At 48.4% G+C, this 17,073-nt stretch overlaps 1 protein-coding gene across 1 annotated transcript in view; it reads right to left on the bottom strand.

Annotated features, from left to right (window-relative positions):
* LOC144148276 (papilin-like) overlaps nt 1–17,073 on the bottom strand; it is a 226,226-nt gene that overhangs the window by 60,084 nt on the left and 149,069 nt on the right. Inside the window, exon 32 of the mRNA XM_077679835.1 lies at nt 171–344. Coding sequence (XP_077535961.1) covers nt 171–344 — 174 coding nt within the window. The remainder of the gene's footprint in view (nt 1–170; nt 345–17,073) is intronic.

Here is a 17,073-nt window from a genome sequence, read left to right as displayed (position 1 = left end):
CCAAAGTGGAGGCGCATGTCCGGATCTACGTGAGCAGCAAGGCATACGACGCTGTGGTTAGTAAGACTAGTCCCCACAAACGGCATTCGTGCACAGCATCCTCGTCGGGCAGGGCATGTCAGCAGTGATCGCAAGCAGCAGCAGCAGCAGCTATGTGGGCCGCCACCTACTTGTGACTCCCTGGCAGAAGCTCATGCAGATCTCCTTCGTCCTGAAGCGGTTCTTATTGCCCTGGCACCCGGTGTACACGAAAGGCAGGCAGCGGCCCGTCTTTACATCGTAGAACCACCGGGCATAGATCTTCTGGCATCGGCCAGGGTCCACCATCATCTTGCACACCACCGCTGCGACAAGTTTCGGGTTTTTTTTTCTTCCATCATGTACGCGGCATGCCACGTGCACCTCGTACCAAACAAAAATCTCTCCCATAGAAGTTCAGCCAAAATTCTCTGTTACTACCTCTCACATATGAATAGAAGCTGCCAAGTGCAGCCAGCAGGAATGTCAAAAGCCAAGGGCAGGAGTAACAAGTGCTTTTCTGGGTTAATTCACCCCTTCGTCACTGTCACTTACATGTCACACGATATGCTTTCCTAAATAAGCTTCAGACGATACCTGGCGTGCAAGCTGATCTGCACACTGTCTGTTCTCCTGCTTTCTACAGTGGAACCCTGATGATACGTCCCCCGGCCTTACGCTGACATCTTTTACACCAATTAGCCACCTTGTCCCGACCTTCCTTTATTCTAAACCCCCATTTGACGTTGCTCAATGTGCAAAGCCCCGCAGGCAGGCCAGACCACTTGCTACTTGCTGGAGAGATGCAAGCAAGCAGGCGGGTACTGGCAGGCGGTAGTTAAATCTTGATAGCCCCACGCGGCAGCTGAACGCCAACACGCCAACCCCGAGAAGACAAAGTCCAGGTGGCCGGTGGGTCGTAAATGTGAAGCTCCCATTGCGCCGGCAAATGTGAAAACAACCCAACACCCGGTTTCCTCGCCCACTTGATCAAAAGTTTCTTCCTCTCACGACCCTCTCTTTCTCTTTTCTACCCTGCTGTGATGTCTGCTTATTAGTGTTTTTCAAAGACATGTTGTCGCCTTGTTTTCCTTACTTTCCCACTTTTTTTTTCAATCACTGCCTTGTACTATAGTTCGTTTTGCTTGGCCTTGGCAGTTCCGCACACTTACCGTTTTCCCTCTCAATTTGCTCGGCCGCGTCGGCCTCCCAACCTATCTTGCGCCCACGCGGCACATGGCTGGCGGCCTAGCGCACACGCCGTGGATTGGAGGGTTACCCTAAAATAGGCATTTCTGTTTTAATAAAACTTTAAATTTTAGCTAGGAGCTCACAAATTACGCAATAACACACTAAATATAATACTTTAAACAAGTTGTTATCCCACCTGTGACGTGAGACCGTCTACTAGGGCGGCATTTACCTGTACCCTGATCATACGACACCCCGGTCATACGACGCTTTTGTGTGGTCCCTTGAAAGTTGTATTGTTGGTAGGGGTGTGCGAATACTCGAATATTCGAATACGAATAGAATAGTACTTCCGCGAATAATTCGATTCATGAATCGAATATCTACTATTTGATTTTTCTAATAGTCGAGTGGAGTTTCCGAACATTCCCTGGCTCGGCGAAAGCGGGAGCCGTCGGTGCACGCTAACGCACTGCTGCTACACCGTCTCCTCGGCAAGTTTCATCCGAATGGCGCTTTCGAACAGTGCGCCCTGCAGAGGCCGTAAATTTTATCCTGCTGCACGGAGTAATTCGCGATTTCATTGATGCGATCTTTTTTTCGAGCCGCCGCCGTCGACTTTAGCGACCATTTTGAATTCTGCGACTGGATGTTTACATGCTAGGGCAGCTTCTGGTTAAGACCGCCGCCGTTTTGACAGCACTTCCGTTAATTTGAAATCAAAAGCTGTTCTAGCTGTTTTTAATGCAGTTGGTGTATAGTTACTGTGTGTTTACTTGTTTTTTAAACCACACTGGATAGCGAAGACTTGTCCACGACGACTGTAGTGCGAGTTTTCCTTCCGCTATGCATTATCCATGCTTCGTGCTGCCCCTGTGCTTCCGACGAACTGCCTCATCGTGGCCCATGATTGTGGTTGTGCCGTGTTTTCCTGTCTTATTGTTCGTGCCTGCAAAGTGTTCGCTTCTGAGTTACGAAGCGCTGTATTGGCCGCGAGGGCTACCACTGGAGAGGCCGGCACTGCGATCGTTTTGACGTCACTTGTAGGATCCCCGTTCCTACCTTGCTGCGTTGTTGGCTTGCCGCGCGTGACATTTCATTCAGGACCCGCTTTATAAGTGCATTTCTGTGCTAATTTTCGGCTTTTGAAGTTCATTACCAGTGCGTGAAGCGTAGTTTGACCTCATGGGGACTTTATAACCATGGCAAACTGTCCGCAAACAACTTGAGCGTGATGGTGTATGCGGACGTATGCGACCGAACCCGGTGTAAGCGTAAGCTTCGGCTCGTTTCCCCGATCAACATTTAGCTCGGCTACGACGATCACCGAGCTAAATTTGTAGATTTCGGTTGTCGTTCTCAAGAAATGGGTGAAGGAGGAAATCATGAAGCGTTTACTGCTCGCAGAAACACTCCGCGCACACGTCCGCCATGCCTGCAGCCCGCCGGCTGCTCGAAACGACGTAGGTCGCGACAGAAACACCTTGTTGCCGCTTTTTAAAATCACACTGATCGCGGAAAAGGAGGTCCGCATTCGCTAAAGTGGATGTTCGTGTGTTGAAAACTTGTGTTGCGTAGTGTCCTCAGCGGCGATTTTCAAGTAGATGCTCAAATATCTGCCGCGATCTACGGCGACCGGCCGCGGATGTCAGGCCCCGCGCCGCCGGCCCGTTCGCGCACGGTGCGACGAGCGGCCGAACGGTGGCTACAGCGACGGGCCGCGGATGTCGGGCCCCACGCCGCCGGCCCGTTCGCGCTCGGTGCGGCGAGTGGCTGAAGGGTGGCGATACCTGCGCTCAAGAATCGGCCGAGGGCAGTGGCGTAGACTTCTTATTTTTCCGGGGGGGGGGGGGGGGGCAGACCTGGAGTGCGCTCGAAGCGGCGAAGGGAGGGGGGAGGAAGCGGTGGGGGGTCCCTATGAGATGACACGTCATCACCCCGCTACAAAGAGGCTACCACTAATCATCATCATCATCATCATCGTCATAAGCGGCACATGCCGCAGTGAGGGCCTTGTACATTGTGTCGGCTAACTACGAGATGTCCTCAAATAAGACGTCCCGCAAATCTATCAACCGTGAACTTCAGCGGTTTGACGCATCCAGTAGAAATTTTGTTGAATACGTGTTTTACTGGTCATATTTATTCAAAAATATTGCATGACTGAACCATCAGCACAAAAAGCGAGTAGATTTGTTTTTCTTTTAATTGGCCGTTCGAGGGTAAAAAGAAAGGGACGAAAGGGACACGACAGGGGCGCTACGCGCTGCTATGTTCATTTCCGTAAAGAGCCCCCGAAACGGGTCTGACTTTGACGACTCATTTTTGCATCCGTGTGTGTGTTGTGCCAGAGCGCCCGACACAATTTCGCTGCACCTGGTGACGTGCCGATGGCGGGGTTGATTTGCGCCTAGGTCAAACCGCCCGCGTCAGACGTGCCGCGACTTGGCGGGAAAGGCGCCGCCAAGTCTGCTCTCCCTTTTCCATCGCGACGGCTGGACCAAATCATGCCTGGGACGAACCTATCTCCGCAGACAGGCAGCAAGTAGCTCCTGGAGACGCCGCCGCCGAGTCGCCTTCCCTTTCCCGGTCGTGGTGGCTCGGCTGACGCAATCGCTTCGCCACCCTTCGCCAGATTCATAATGCGGCCAGTGATAGCTCCGACTGGAGGCATTGGAACTGCACGTGGCTGCAACGGAACCCTGGGGGTATAAAACCAGCCCGGAAGCAGCGGTGGTGCGGCGGCATCTCATCGAAGGCCCTGAGTAGAGAAGTGCTATCGCGCTTGTCTTAGCCATGTAACGCTCTTGCTGCCTTTGTATATATTGTATATAAATGCTGCTTCAAATAACCGTCAGCTCGGCTACTTCGTCGCTATGGTCTGCGCCGCGTCGATAGCGGACTGGGCAGAGCAACATCGCAACAGTAGTGACTGAGCTGGGATGGCCCAGTCCCAACAGTGTATGTGTATGTGTTTTGGAGGCTTGGAGCGGGTATCGCTCGCAGTCGACGGCTGCATGCACCCAGTTGCTGCCGGTGCTTGGCTGCCGTTACAGCACTGTCCAACTGCTCTGGCGTGCTTCGGGACCTCGAAAACAAAGTTTGCAGACAGGCTTTTCGGAGGCGTGGTAGCTTGCACTGACGTCACTGTATTCCAGTGTTGGTGCGTTGGTTGCACAGTGGAAATCTCCAGCTCTTGGTTCGAGAAGCGCTGATGAAGCTGAGAGCTATCGATAAAAAATGCGGTGGTGTCGTTATGGGCAAGCAACATGTTTTACGAGACGTTCCAAGACGCCAGCTAAAGGTAAAAACCCAACGTCTGGCGTTGGCGTTCATCATATAAAACGGCCCTTTCACGAGGCCTTCCACAGTGCGATCTTAAACTCGGCACAAGTTGCTAGCGAGGAGTGGTCGCCCCGCTAGTAAACATCAGATGAAGGTAGGGGAAGAACAACCACCGAAATTCACCGTCGTCGTCAGCTTCATCATTACACGGTGGCATAAACGAGAAGCAGCGCATCGGGTTGCCATTCGAAAACGAAACGCTCCTCCAGCAGCAAGATGCCAGCGCTGTTCTACAAAATAGGCGAGGCGAAACAAGGCGTCACACGCGTTCGACTGGGCATTACGATGTCCGATTAACAACCCACAACCTGCACGGTGGGGTTATATGCTCACTTGTAAATGGACAGCACGAGGACATAGTCCTACCAAACCTGAGCGAAAAGTTTAAAAAGGGGAGCCTAATAAATCCATGTGGTTGACACAAACCATGCAGTCAATTTGACGCGAATCACGTAAACTAACTGAGACTGTTTAAATGAGCGGTTCCGCTCACGAAACGACTCCAGAGCATGACATGCATCTATGGAAACTGCTTAAGACCAGAGGAGAGCGACTTCGATGCGCGTAGTGCATGCATTATGAGCAGCCTCTACCGCTTCCCCTAAAACAATTTGAATGAAGCAAGCGGAACGAAGCAGCTACGCGTTGCCAGTCCGCGCATTTGTAAACAAATATAACTGCTCCAATCAACAGGTGCCGTAGAAACAGAGCAACTGTGGCCGCGCTTCCCACCGGGACCTAACCCTTTCGTTTTTTCTTTTTCACTGCAACCCCTTAGCGAGCGTCCTAACAGAGCGTCCTAACGCTAAAAACGCTAACAGCGCCAATCAAGGACAGGCAAAGGAGGGAGGTGCAGTTCTCGTTGCCTGATTTTACCATCCTTGAGACTTAGCAGCACAGCGCCACCGCTAAATGTCTGAACCTCGTACACGTGCGTCCAGACTTGAGTTTGTGATAGAACCTGTTTGCACTGCTGTACTCACGAGTGCAAGCACTCGAAAATACAGTATTCATGAGTATTGTAATCATGAGTACTGTGTACTCAGGAGCACCACACTCACCAGTACTCATACTTATGAGTACTCTTGCTCATGAGTATTGTACTCATAAGCACTCATACTCATGAGTAGTGTACTCATGAGTTCTGTACTCACGAGTAGTGGACTTACCCCTGTACTCAATCGTCATCATACTCACTTTTTTAATCTGGGTGTGTACTCACTCATCATCGTACTCACTCGTGAGTTTGAGTACAAATGACTACAAATGAGTGTACTCACGAGTGAGTGCGCCGACCTATGCTCCCGACAAAATGTCGCTTTGCTGGCGTGCTGCTGCAGCCAAGCTAGGTGGCTAAAAGGGCCACCCTTCTAGCCACCATAGCCAAGCGCAGCGCTACATTATTGTCAACAATCTGCACACTGAGCGAGCACGTCTAACTCAGTGTGAATAAAAGCGACACGTTTCCCCCTGTCCATCCGGAGGACGGAACTGTCTTTCAAGATCCCAACCACTATTGTAAACAATAGTTGGCAGACAGGACCGGCAACAGTCCGATGTCGACGGGTGCATAGCCGAGCCAAGCCCTTAAAAAAATCCTCAGCCGGGGCCGGAGGGGGCTCTGCCCCCCGTAAAGCCATCCGGGGGGGGGGGGGCACGAGCCCCGCTGCCCCCCCCCCCCGTAGTTGGCGCTTCTGGCCGAGGCCGTGGCAAGTATCTTGATCATCGAAGGCTTAAATGGCAGTAATTACGGATACAAACTTCCACATGCGAGAAAAGGGGTGACAGTGTGGTGAAAAGTTATGTTAGGGACTGTCATTCGCGACTGTGACGACAGCGGCGATGAAATATATGCCGCGACGCTAAGCCTAAAGTTCCCAACATCGGACTCCGCGCATCCGAAACCGGCGGCGAGTTAGCTGTTGGAGAAGACCCTCTTCTAAAACTCGCCGCGCGCAATCGTGTTGCTTGGGTTCCACGAACTTCTTGGGGGCCTCCAACGCTTGGTACCCCTATTCTTAAACTCTCAATTACCCGACGACGTGTTTTGCCTCGTACGCAACCACGCCTTCTGTGAGCAATCGTGAGCTCTCGTACTTGATGCTAGACTAGGAAAGCGCAGGCTCATTGTAAACAGACAAAATCCCGTGTTGCAGAGGTCCTAATTAACATAGCCAAGTCTATACTCGCTCGAAGGCGTTAAAAACTTGCGTTAATACCATTCGTACATTGTGGACACGTCGTCGCGAAAAGTAAACATATCAGCAGTGCAGAGTACTAGTGATCGTTAATCAAATCAGAGCATGAATATAAAACAAAGTATTGGAGGGGAAATAGGCACTGCTTAAGCCAAAGTGCAGATCGTACCAGCACTTTTAAGCCTGTGCGGCGAAGCAATCCGCTCAGCGGTCTCACGTAGTCATTCATTTTTTACCACGCAATGCGTTCAGTACGCGTGGTGAGATCGCAACTGGGCGCCACGTTTCTGCCGTTGTTGCAAGGTCTATTTTCTTGCACACACAGTCTCCTACATGTCACGCCGCAAGTATTTCATAATGAATTAACACTGTACTTTTCTCGGCACTAATTGTATCGTCGTTGGCGTTAGCTGGCTGCGTACGAGCTGTCGGTGGCGATGGTAGCAACTACCCAGCCATGGCGGTGTCGTCGGGAACAAGCGAGCCGTTGATTGCTTGCCCGGATTATTTGGCCTGTACACAACTTTCTTCTGTAATTTACTACAAAACCGCCAGGAGGGGGCACACGGCGTCACAACAAAAACGTGCGGTCGCATAAGCACAGGAAATGTGTTCTAGCACACGACAGGATAAGCCGGCGTCCTACAAGTGATGTCACTCGTAGGTGGCGCCACGGTATGTCCTCGAAGCCAATAGTCGTTCCCTATGATTGCAGTACAGCAATTCCAGTGCAAGGTTTTTTGTTCTTTTTTTAAATGCATATCGTGCCCACTTTGGATTCCTGGAGTACCGCCTATGCGAGTCCGAAAGTGCGTTCTCCGGGTTGAAAAAGAACGCCTTCTTTCCTGAACATGTGAAGTTGCGTCTGCTTTTGCACAAAAACACGTCAAAAATCGAAGCCTGTAAAAAAAAGTTGATATTCGATTCGATGCTCAGCTTTTTTTTTTTCAAATTGAATTCGATATTCGATTCGAAAGTTACTATTCGGCATTCGCCCAACCCTAATTATCGAGGCTCCACTGTAGCTCTTTTTTCACTCTAATTTGTAGCGCATGTTTGAACTGAATGTTTTCACTATGTTAACGCAAACTAGGTTATGGGGGACGAAACAGTTTTACTGAGTGATGAGTCTGAGTGATGAGTCCCCGTCTTCCCCCCCGAAAGCCCACACATCCCGGTTATGGCCTGAAACGAGTTCCAGAAAGGTTGCTGGAAAGAAAGGTAAAGGTCCTGTGGAAATAGAATGAACGCTATCTCTGCCTTCAGCAATTAACAGCTCCCACCTTTTGCAACAAGGTGAATACAGTGAAGAGCATAGTCTGCTACAAATGAAATAGTATTACCTATGCAGAGGCACGAACACTAGAACAAGATCAGTTAAGGTAAAAATGCTTGGCAATAGGCGTCACATGATGTAGGCAACCTTTTAATAAAAGAATCAACGAGAGAAATGGTTAACGCATTAGGGAAAAACAAAAGGACTGCCACCGTGTTCAGAGATAAGTCACAACAAAGGTGCACTGGGTGTAATGCACACACCACCAACACCATTGCAAGCAACAAAAACTATTCTTCAAAAGCCAGGAGATTTTAAAAAAGAGCACAAAGCACATTTCTAATGCGCTGATGTAGATGGAATTAGCGTGGGAGTAGGGAGAGGTTACCTTTGTCAGTACGTCCAGGTTTAGGGGTGCGTCTGGTGGGGGAGACTATTTAAGGGAGAAAGAAGAAATAAAAATACATCAAGAACAGGACAATTCATTCACAATCATCAACACAAGTTTCAACATGCACCAAGTTAAAATCACCAGCGAATGTGGCAAAGTCAGCCTGAAGCCGCCGGTCAGATGTACAGGTGCTTTGCCCACAGCAGGGCGGTTCGCCTCCCAGAAAGAGGCAGTGTCTTAAAAACTAATTGAGAACTCGGGAGGTGGGCACATAATTTATTTGACGAACCTAATGCGAGCCGGTTTTGAGGCTACAGTAGATTGATTGAATGGCAGGGGAGTGCGTTCGGCTGACAGAACTGCTCTTATGACTTGCGTTTGACGCAAAGGCTGCATGCCAAGTGGCAGGTGCCGTATCTTTTAAAGTATAAGTCATGTGAGTGGGGCACATTTTGCCGCTGAAGCAGAAAGGAGTGTAGCTAAGGTGGTGGAATGTAGTGCCCCTTTTGTTTCCGCGAGGAATGAAAAACGGCGGCTGGTAAATGCCTACTCCGAGGTTGTGTAGGCCAGCATAATGGAACGGTGGTTAAGTGTAATGTCCACCCTCTAGATTTAAAGAAATGTCTGCCAGCTGCTACCACACTGGTTTAGGGAAATAGTAGTAGTAATAAAAGGGTTTATCTCGCAGGGAAACCAGAGGTGTTCCTCATTCCAGGAGCCCAAATTGAGGATGACTGCTGGTTTATTTGGCGCTCGCATTGCTGACACGTGTGCAGCAGTGTTAGCGTAGGTTCTTTTGACAGGACCAAAGGTCTGTCACGGCTCTACTGCAACCACACTGAGTTAGGGATATAGTAGTAATAAAAGGGTTTATCTCGCAGGCAAACCAGAGTGGTTCCTCACTCCAGGAGCAAATTGAGGATGACTTCTGGTTGAGTTGGCGCTCGCATTGCTGACATGTCAGTAGCAGTGTTTAGCGTGGGTTGTTTTGACACGACCAAAGCTCTGCAACGGCTCTGCCGCTAGCACACTGGGTTAGGGAAATAGTAGTAATAAAAGGGATTTATCTCGCAGAGAAACCAAAGAGGTCCCCAACTCCAGGAGCCCAAATTGAGAAGGACTTTTGGTTGAGGTGGCGTTCGCATTGGTGACATGTCGGTAGCACAGTGTTGAGCATGAGTTGTTTTGACACGAACACAGCTCTGCCACGGCTCGCACACTAGCACATTTGGTTAGGAAAATAGTAGCAGTAATAAAGGGGCATTATCTCACAGAGAAACCACTGCTGCTCCTAAGTCGACGAGCCCAAATTGAAGAGGTCTTCTGGTTGAGTTGGCGGTCGCATTGCTGACACGTCAGTAGCAGAGTGCTTAGAGTGAGTTGTATTGACACGAACAAAGCTCCGCCATGGCTCAGCCGCTAGCACACTTGTCTTGGGAAATATTAGTAGTAAGAACAAGGTTTTACTCGCGGAGGAACCAGTGCTATTCTTCAGTCCAGGAGACCAAATTGAGGATGACATTTGGTTGAGTTGGCGCCCGCATTGCTGACACATCAGTAGCGCAGGGTTGACCGTCAGTTGTTTTGGCACGACCAAAGCTCTGCCTTAGCTCAGCCGCTGGCCCACTTGGTTAACGAAATTGTAGGAGTAAGGGGCGTTATCTTGCAAAGAAATCAGTGCTGTTTATCAGTGAAGCCCAAATTGGGGACTTTAGGTTGAGTTGCCGCTCGCCTTGCTGAAACGTCGGCAGAACAGTGTTGAGAGCGACTCGTTTAACCCGACCAAACTCTGCCATGGCTCAGCAGCTAAAGCACTGGGTTAAAGAAATAGTAGTAGGAATAAAATTTCTTTATCTCGCAGAGAAACCAGTGGGGTTCCTCTTTCCAGGAGCCCAAATTGAGGTGAACTTTTTGTTTACGTGGCGTTTGCATTGCTGACACGTCAGTAGCGCAGTGTTGAGTGTGGGTTGTTTTAACACGACCAAAGCTTTGACACAGCTCAGCCGCTAGCACACTGTAACTGTTAGGGAAATTGTAGTAGTAATAAAAGGCCTTTATCGCGCAACAAAAACAGTGCGGTTCATCGTTCCAGGAGCCCAAGTTGAGGAGGGCTTTTGGTTGAGTAAGCGCTCGAGTTCCTGACCTGTCAGTAGCACACTGTTGAGCGTGGTTTGTTTTGACAAAACCGGAGCTCTGCCATGGCTCAGCCGCTAGCACACTGGGTAAGAATAGTGGTAGCTATAGAAGGATTTTATCTCGCAGAGAAACCAGTGCGGTTACTCATTTGAGGAACCCAAAGTGAGGAGGAAATATGGTGGCGTTGGTGCTCGCATTGCTGACACGTCAGTAGCACAGTGTTCAGCGTGAGTTGTTTTGACACGAACAAACCTCTGCCTCTAGCACACTGGGTCAGGGAAATGGTAGTAGTAATAAAAGGGCTTTATCTCGCAGAGAAAGCAGTGTGGTTGCTCATTACAGGATTGGCATTGAGAAGGGCTTTCGGTTCATTGTGCGTTCGCATTGCTGACATGCCATGGTTGTAGTAGTAGTAGTAGTAATAGTAGTAGTAGTAGTAGTAGTAGTAGTAGTAGTAGTAGTAGTAGTAGTAATAGTAGTAGTAAAAGGGCTTGATCTCGCACACAACCAGTCTGGTTCCTCATTCCAAAAGCCCAAATTAAGGTTGACGTTTGGTTGAATTATCGTTCACATTGTTGACATGTGAGTAGCCCAGGGTTGAGCGTGGAGTTTTTTGACGCGACCAAAGTACTGCCACGGCTCAGCCGCTAGCAAAATAGGTTAGGGATAAAGTAGTAGTAATAAATGGGCTTTATCTCGCAGAGAACCCTGTGTGGTTACTCATTAGGGAGCCCAAATTGAGGATGACTTTTGGTTGAGTCAGCATTCGATTTGCTGACACGTGAGTAGCCCAGTGTTGAGCGTGGGTTGTTTTGACACGACTAAAGCTCTGCCACCGCTCAGCCGCTAGCACACTGGGTTAGGGAAATAGTAGCAGTAATAACATGGCTTGATCTCGCATAGAAACCAGTGTGGTTCCTCTTTCCAGGTGCCCAAATTAAGGACGACATTTGGTTGAGTTGGCGTATGCATTGCTGATACATAGGTGGCACAGTGTTGAGTGTGGTTTTTTTTACACGACTAAAGCTTTGCCACGGCTCAGCCGCTAGCACACTTGGTTAGAGAAATAGTAGTAGTAGTAGTAGTAGTAGTAGTAGTAGTAAAAGGGCTCTATCTCGCACAGAACCAGTCTGGTTCCTCATTCTAGGAACCCAAATAAGCGTGACTTTTGGCTGAGTCGGCGTTCAATTTGCTGATAGGTCAGAAGCACAGTGTTGAGCGTGGATAGTTTTGATACGACCAAAGCTCTGCCACAGCTCAGCCGCTAGCACACTGGGTTAGGGAAATACTAGTTGTAATAAATTGGCTTTGTCTCACAGAGAAATCAGTGTGGTTTTTTATTCGAGGAGCCAAAATAGAGATTACTTTTGGTTCAGTTGGCGTTCGCGTTGCTGACACATGAGTAACACAGTGTTGAGCGTAGGTTATTTTGACACAACCGAAGCTCTGCCATGGCTCAGACGCCAGCACACTAGGTTAGAGAAACAGTAGTAGCAATAGAAGGTCTTTATCTCGCAGAGAAACCAGTGCGGTTTCTCATTTCAGGAGCCCTAATTGAGGAGGAAATTTGGTTTAGTTGGTGCTCGCATTGCTGTCACGTCAGTAGCACAGTGTTGAGCATGAGTTGTGACACGACCAAACCTCTGCCTCTAGCACACTTGGTTAGAGAAGTTGTAGTAGTAATAAAAGGGCTTTATCTCGCAGAGAAACCAGTGTGGTTCCTCATTCGAGGATCCGGAATTTAGGAGGATTTTTGGCTGAGTTGGCGCTCGCATTGCTGACACGTCAGTAGCAGAGTGTTGAGTGTGGTTGCTTTCACACTACAAACTTCTGCTACCTCTAAGCCGCTAGCACACTCCCAGGCGGCACAGAAAGTGTGCCCCAAGACCGGCCCGTCTATGGCCGCTTTCTGGCATGTCCGGCCAGCATCCAGGTTCTGGCAGCCACTGGTCATGCGTTGAACGGCCAACATTCGGCAACCAGCGCTTCGGCATTTTTCCGTCCGCCCGTGTCCGGACGTACAACGGCAGCTAACCGGCTGCCAGATATTCAGTTCTCTTACGGCTGCCGATGTTGAGAAAGAGAACGGCCGAAGTACGGCCTTAGGGCATCCGTTTTTTCTTCGGGAAGCGGTAATCGGCCGAAGCACGGCAAGCGACCGGCCAGCGTATTCTTGCGGCAGTTGGTGTTCGAAAGGATACCGGCCGGAGCGCGGCTGCCGTGCATTCGTTGTTTCAACGGTGAACCGCGCGTCCGGCGGACGTACGGCCCCAGAATATACGTTTTTCATTCGGTTAGCTGTCCTCGGCCGAATTACGGCAAGCGAATGGCCACAGAATATTTGGCAACCGGTGTTCAAGAGGAGACCGGCCTACGTAAGGTATCTGGGTATACGTCATTTTTTCGGCAAACGGCATACAGCCGAACAACGGCTCGCGCCTGGGCGCCGAGAATTCATGCACAGACGTGTTTGGAAGGAGACCGACCGGTCTTTTCCTGGGGGAGGAAAAGCCGTTAGGGAGCCGAACGACGGGGACGCGTTTTTCATCCGCTCCGTGTTTCTACGTTTTAAATGAACGAACATCGTTTGTCAAACAGTAATGAGTGTTCTCGGTGAACGGGCAAGGTGGAAGGACTCACTGGACATTAGCAGGGAACCTTTTAGGCCATCGAAATGTCATTTATTACCACAAGAAGACTGTGCCACACCGACGGGTGAGCTAGGCCTCGCCAGTCATCGCCGCTACCACGCCTCGGCCGCCGGCTTCGTCGACGCATCAGCTCTAGGCTATTCGCCCGCTCAAGAAATGGAGAGCATTGGAGACATCGACCCGCCAGAGATGTCCGATCCGAGATGGAGATGGTTCACCAAAATAACTGGCCTTCAAGGGCGTCGAGCAAGCGGCCACCACGCAGGAGCTAAACCGCCACCATGTCAAGGACTCCCCACCAAAGAAAGGCAAGTGCGAGCAAAAGCGCAAGTTATTCTGCTTACAATTAAACTGCGACAAGCAATGTTGCAGTATGTTGTTGGTGATAAACGTAGAAGAGACTCGCTCGTGCATTGGTAGGATCAACTTCATGCCCTGCACTATGTTGCTTCAGGGGATTTTACGACTGCCTATTTAGAAAAAAAATTATTTTAAATTTGCGATAACAACAGAGCCTTGTCACTGACGAAGCCTAGCTGTTAATTTAGTTCCGATGTTTGAAGGTGAGCTCAGCAACTCTTGGGATATGACTCATTTGGGTAAACATAATCGCCAGCATCCTAGCAAATACGGATTTTGTCAGGATTTTCTTGCTCAATGCGGATTGTTGAGTTCACACACGATTTGGCTCTTGCGATAGATAAGCTTAAAATGGTTGACTGTATATTCTTGGACTGCAAAAAAGCAAATGATGGTGTTGCATATCACCTTCTGCGTAGTACATTTCATCCTATGAACTGAATGAATCGGTTTTTGCATTGTTATTACTATTGGCCCTATAGCTTTTTTCAAAAGTACTGTGTAGTTGACCGGACTATAGCGAATGAACGTGATTCCGTATACCTGCAGCTTTATTCGAATTTAATAACATCCTGGTGTGCTGATTCAGAAAAGTTTTTGGATGTTAAACAGTGTGTTAACGGCACCTTTACAAGAAAATCTTCATTATATTCATTACAGGAATATAATACCTAGGAGTTTATTTAGGGAGTGGTTAGAGGTCAAATAGGCAGGTTCACACCATAAAAGTTACGGCTGCATATGTTTTTGGCTTTCTGAGACGAAATTTCAGTGAAACTCCATCTAACTGAAAAGAATAACCGTATTTCACTCATGTGCGCTCAATCTTGGAGTACGCATGTGTTTTCGTGGATCCCTACACCAAAGAGCTCGTTGATACGCTCGAAAACATACAGAATATGTCAGTGCGATTCGTATTAGGTAATTGGCACGCTCAACTTAGCATGAGAGAAAATAAAAGTAAACTGAAATGGCAGGACGCGAAAGATCACAGACGAAACCACAGGTAGAACTTTTTTCGTAATACCTATCATTCGGAAACTGTTGTAGAAGGGGAGAAGTATGTCCAAGCGCCATTCTACATATTACAAAGTGGGACCGCTAGCTTAAAGCAAATTATTAACTTTCCTTTAAAGGTGACGCCTTGCGCGATTCATTTTATTTTACATCAATACTGCAGTGTAATTATCTTCGACGTATGATTGCATTAACTGTTTATATTGACGATTTTCAGTGCGCTTTGTAGAATTATTTTGTTATTTTGTCTCATATTTAATGCTTAGTGTTATGTATCTCCCTTCTGTAATGCATGCAAAGGCAAGCAGGCATCAAATAAATAAATAAATAAATAAATAAATAAAACAATGAATAAAAATTAATAAATAAACAAATAAATAAATAAATAAACTTCCAGAGACGCAAGTTTGCCTCCGACGGGTTGAGAACCCTACGCATTAAACCTTGAACAATAAAATATTTATTGCCCTATTCGTTGCAGTATGCAAGGTTTCCTGTATGCATGCTACCATTGCTATGTTATTGGTTTGAAACAAATTATGTAACTCTAATTTTATGCCTTTCCTTGCGTGAACACAAAGGGATACAACTGCAGCCACCTGAAGCACGGCGTCATTCGCGACGCGTCTAGAATTTTTTGAACGTAGTATGACATTAGAAGAAAATTAAGCTCTTTTGGACTATTAAGTGGTGTGGACGTATACTCATGAAAACAACATTAAAATAGATTGAAAATGAAAGTACCTGTTCGCTCCTTCTTATGATCAGCCCTGCGCAAGACCATCAGAAAAGTTGATCGAGTAGAAAATGCCTTTGCAAGAAAAATGGGCAAAAACTGGACATACTTTTTTGTGACGGAGTTATATTAAATGCTGCTGAGTGTTTTGTTGAGAACCAAAATGCTTCGTAAAGGCATTCACGCCGGTTATATATACATCAAAATTGGTCAAGCAACTGTTATAAAAATAGTTTATGAAGTCTTAGCATGAAAGTGTTCCGGAATATTGCCCTAAAAGAAATTGGCTAAAAGCGGCGCAATTTATCTCTCTGAAATTCAACCCACTAAAGTATGCGCCCTCCGCCGCCGCCACCCCCCCCCCCTCCTCTTTCCCCGTTTATTACAGGTAAGCCGCCCCACAGAGGATATCAGGACCTGGACAATACATCTATTCAAGCTCTACAAAGAACTGAATATTTTTTGTGTTCGGCAGTAAATGAGGCACAGCAATTAAAGGAACGACAATTTGTGAGCACTGTTTAATAAAAGACTTGCTGTCAACTGAGGCTGGTAATTAAGCAAGGCTGCGCTGAAAGCTTGACGGCTCGTGGCTGCGCGCGAGCTCACTTTGATGTGGCTGCATTGGACCCAAAATTCTGGGTTTGTGCTGATTCTGCACTGCGCGAATGAGTCATCTGCTTGCGCGACATGCAGTGACCGGCCTCAGTACAGCTAACGTACTGTGGCTGAACTCCAATGCCCGTAGCACGGCCGTATTTCCGGTAGCTGTAGTCCGGCTGGAGTCCGACGACCGCATCTCGGCTGTCCTCCGGCGGACGTACTTCGGCCGTACACGGCTGGCTTTAGAATGGCCGGAGCCCTACGGCTGGAATCTGGCCGTATGACCGTAAGCCGGTCGACTGGCCGACGGACACTGGCCATTGAACAGCCATGGGAGTACGGCCGTATACGGCCAAAAGGCCCACATTTGGACATGGGCCGAACATGGCTGCCGGAAAACGGCCGGAGAGAAAATCACCGGCCAAAGTACACCGGCCTGTTTTAGGCAGAATAGTCCTGTGCTGCCTGGGAGCTGGCTTAGGGAAGTAGTTGTAGTAAAAAAGGGTTTTATCTAGCTGAGAAAGCAGTGTGGTTACTCATTCAGAAGCCCAAACTAAGGATGACTTTGGTTGAGTCGGCATTGTTTTGCTGACACGTGAGTAGCCTAATGTTGAGCATGGGTTGCTTTTACACGACCAACGCTCTGCCAAAGATCAACCACTAGCAGACTGGGTTAGGGAAATAGTAGTAATAAAATGGCTTTATGTCGCAGAGAAACCAGTGTGGTTGCTCGTTCCAGGAGCCCAAATTAGGGATGACTTTTGGTTGAGTTGGCGCTCACATTGCTGACGCATCGATAGCACAGTTTTGAGCGTGAGTTGATTTAACACGACCACAGCTGTGCTTCTAGCACACTGGATTAGGGAAATGGAAGTAGTATTAAAAGGGTTTTATCTCGCAGAGAAACCAGTGTGGTTCCTCATCCCGGAGCCGGAATTGAGGAGGACTTTTTGTTGGCACTGGCATTGCTGACACGTTAGTAGCACAGTATTGAGCATGAATTGTTTTGACACAAATTTCTGCCACAGCTCAGGCGGAATCAGACTGATTTAGGGAAATATTCGTAGTTATAAAAGGGCTTTATCTCTTAGAGAAACCAGAGTGGTTCCTCATTCCAGAAGCCCAAATTAAGAATTACTTTTGGTTGAGTT

The sequence above is a fragment of the Haemaphysalis longicornis genome, unplaced genomic scaffold (assembly GCF_048455015.1).
Source record: "Haemaphysalis longicornis isolate Haplotype H1 unplaced genomic scaffold, Haemaphysalis longicornis Haplotype H1 scaffold_8, whole genome shotgun sequence".
Taxonomy (NCBI): Eukaryota; Metazoa; Arthropoda; class Arachnida; order Ixodida; family Ixodidae; genus Haemaphysalis; species Haemaphysalis longicornis.
This window is presented reverse-complemented; position numbering and strand designations above follow the sequence as displayed.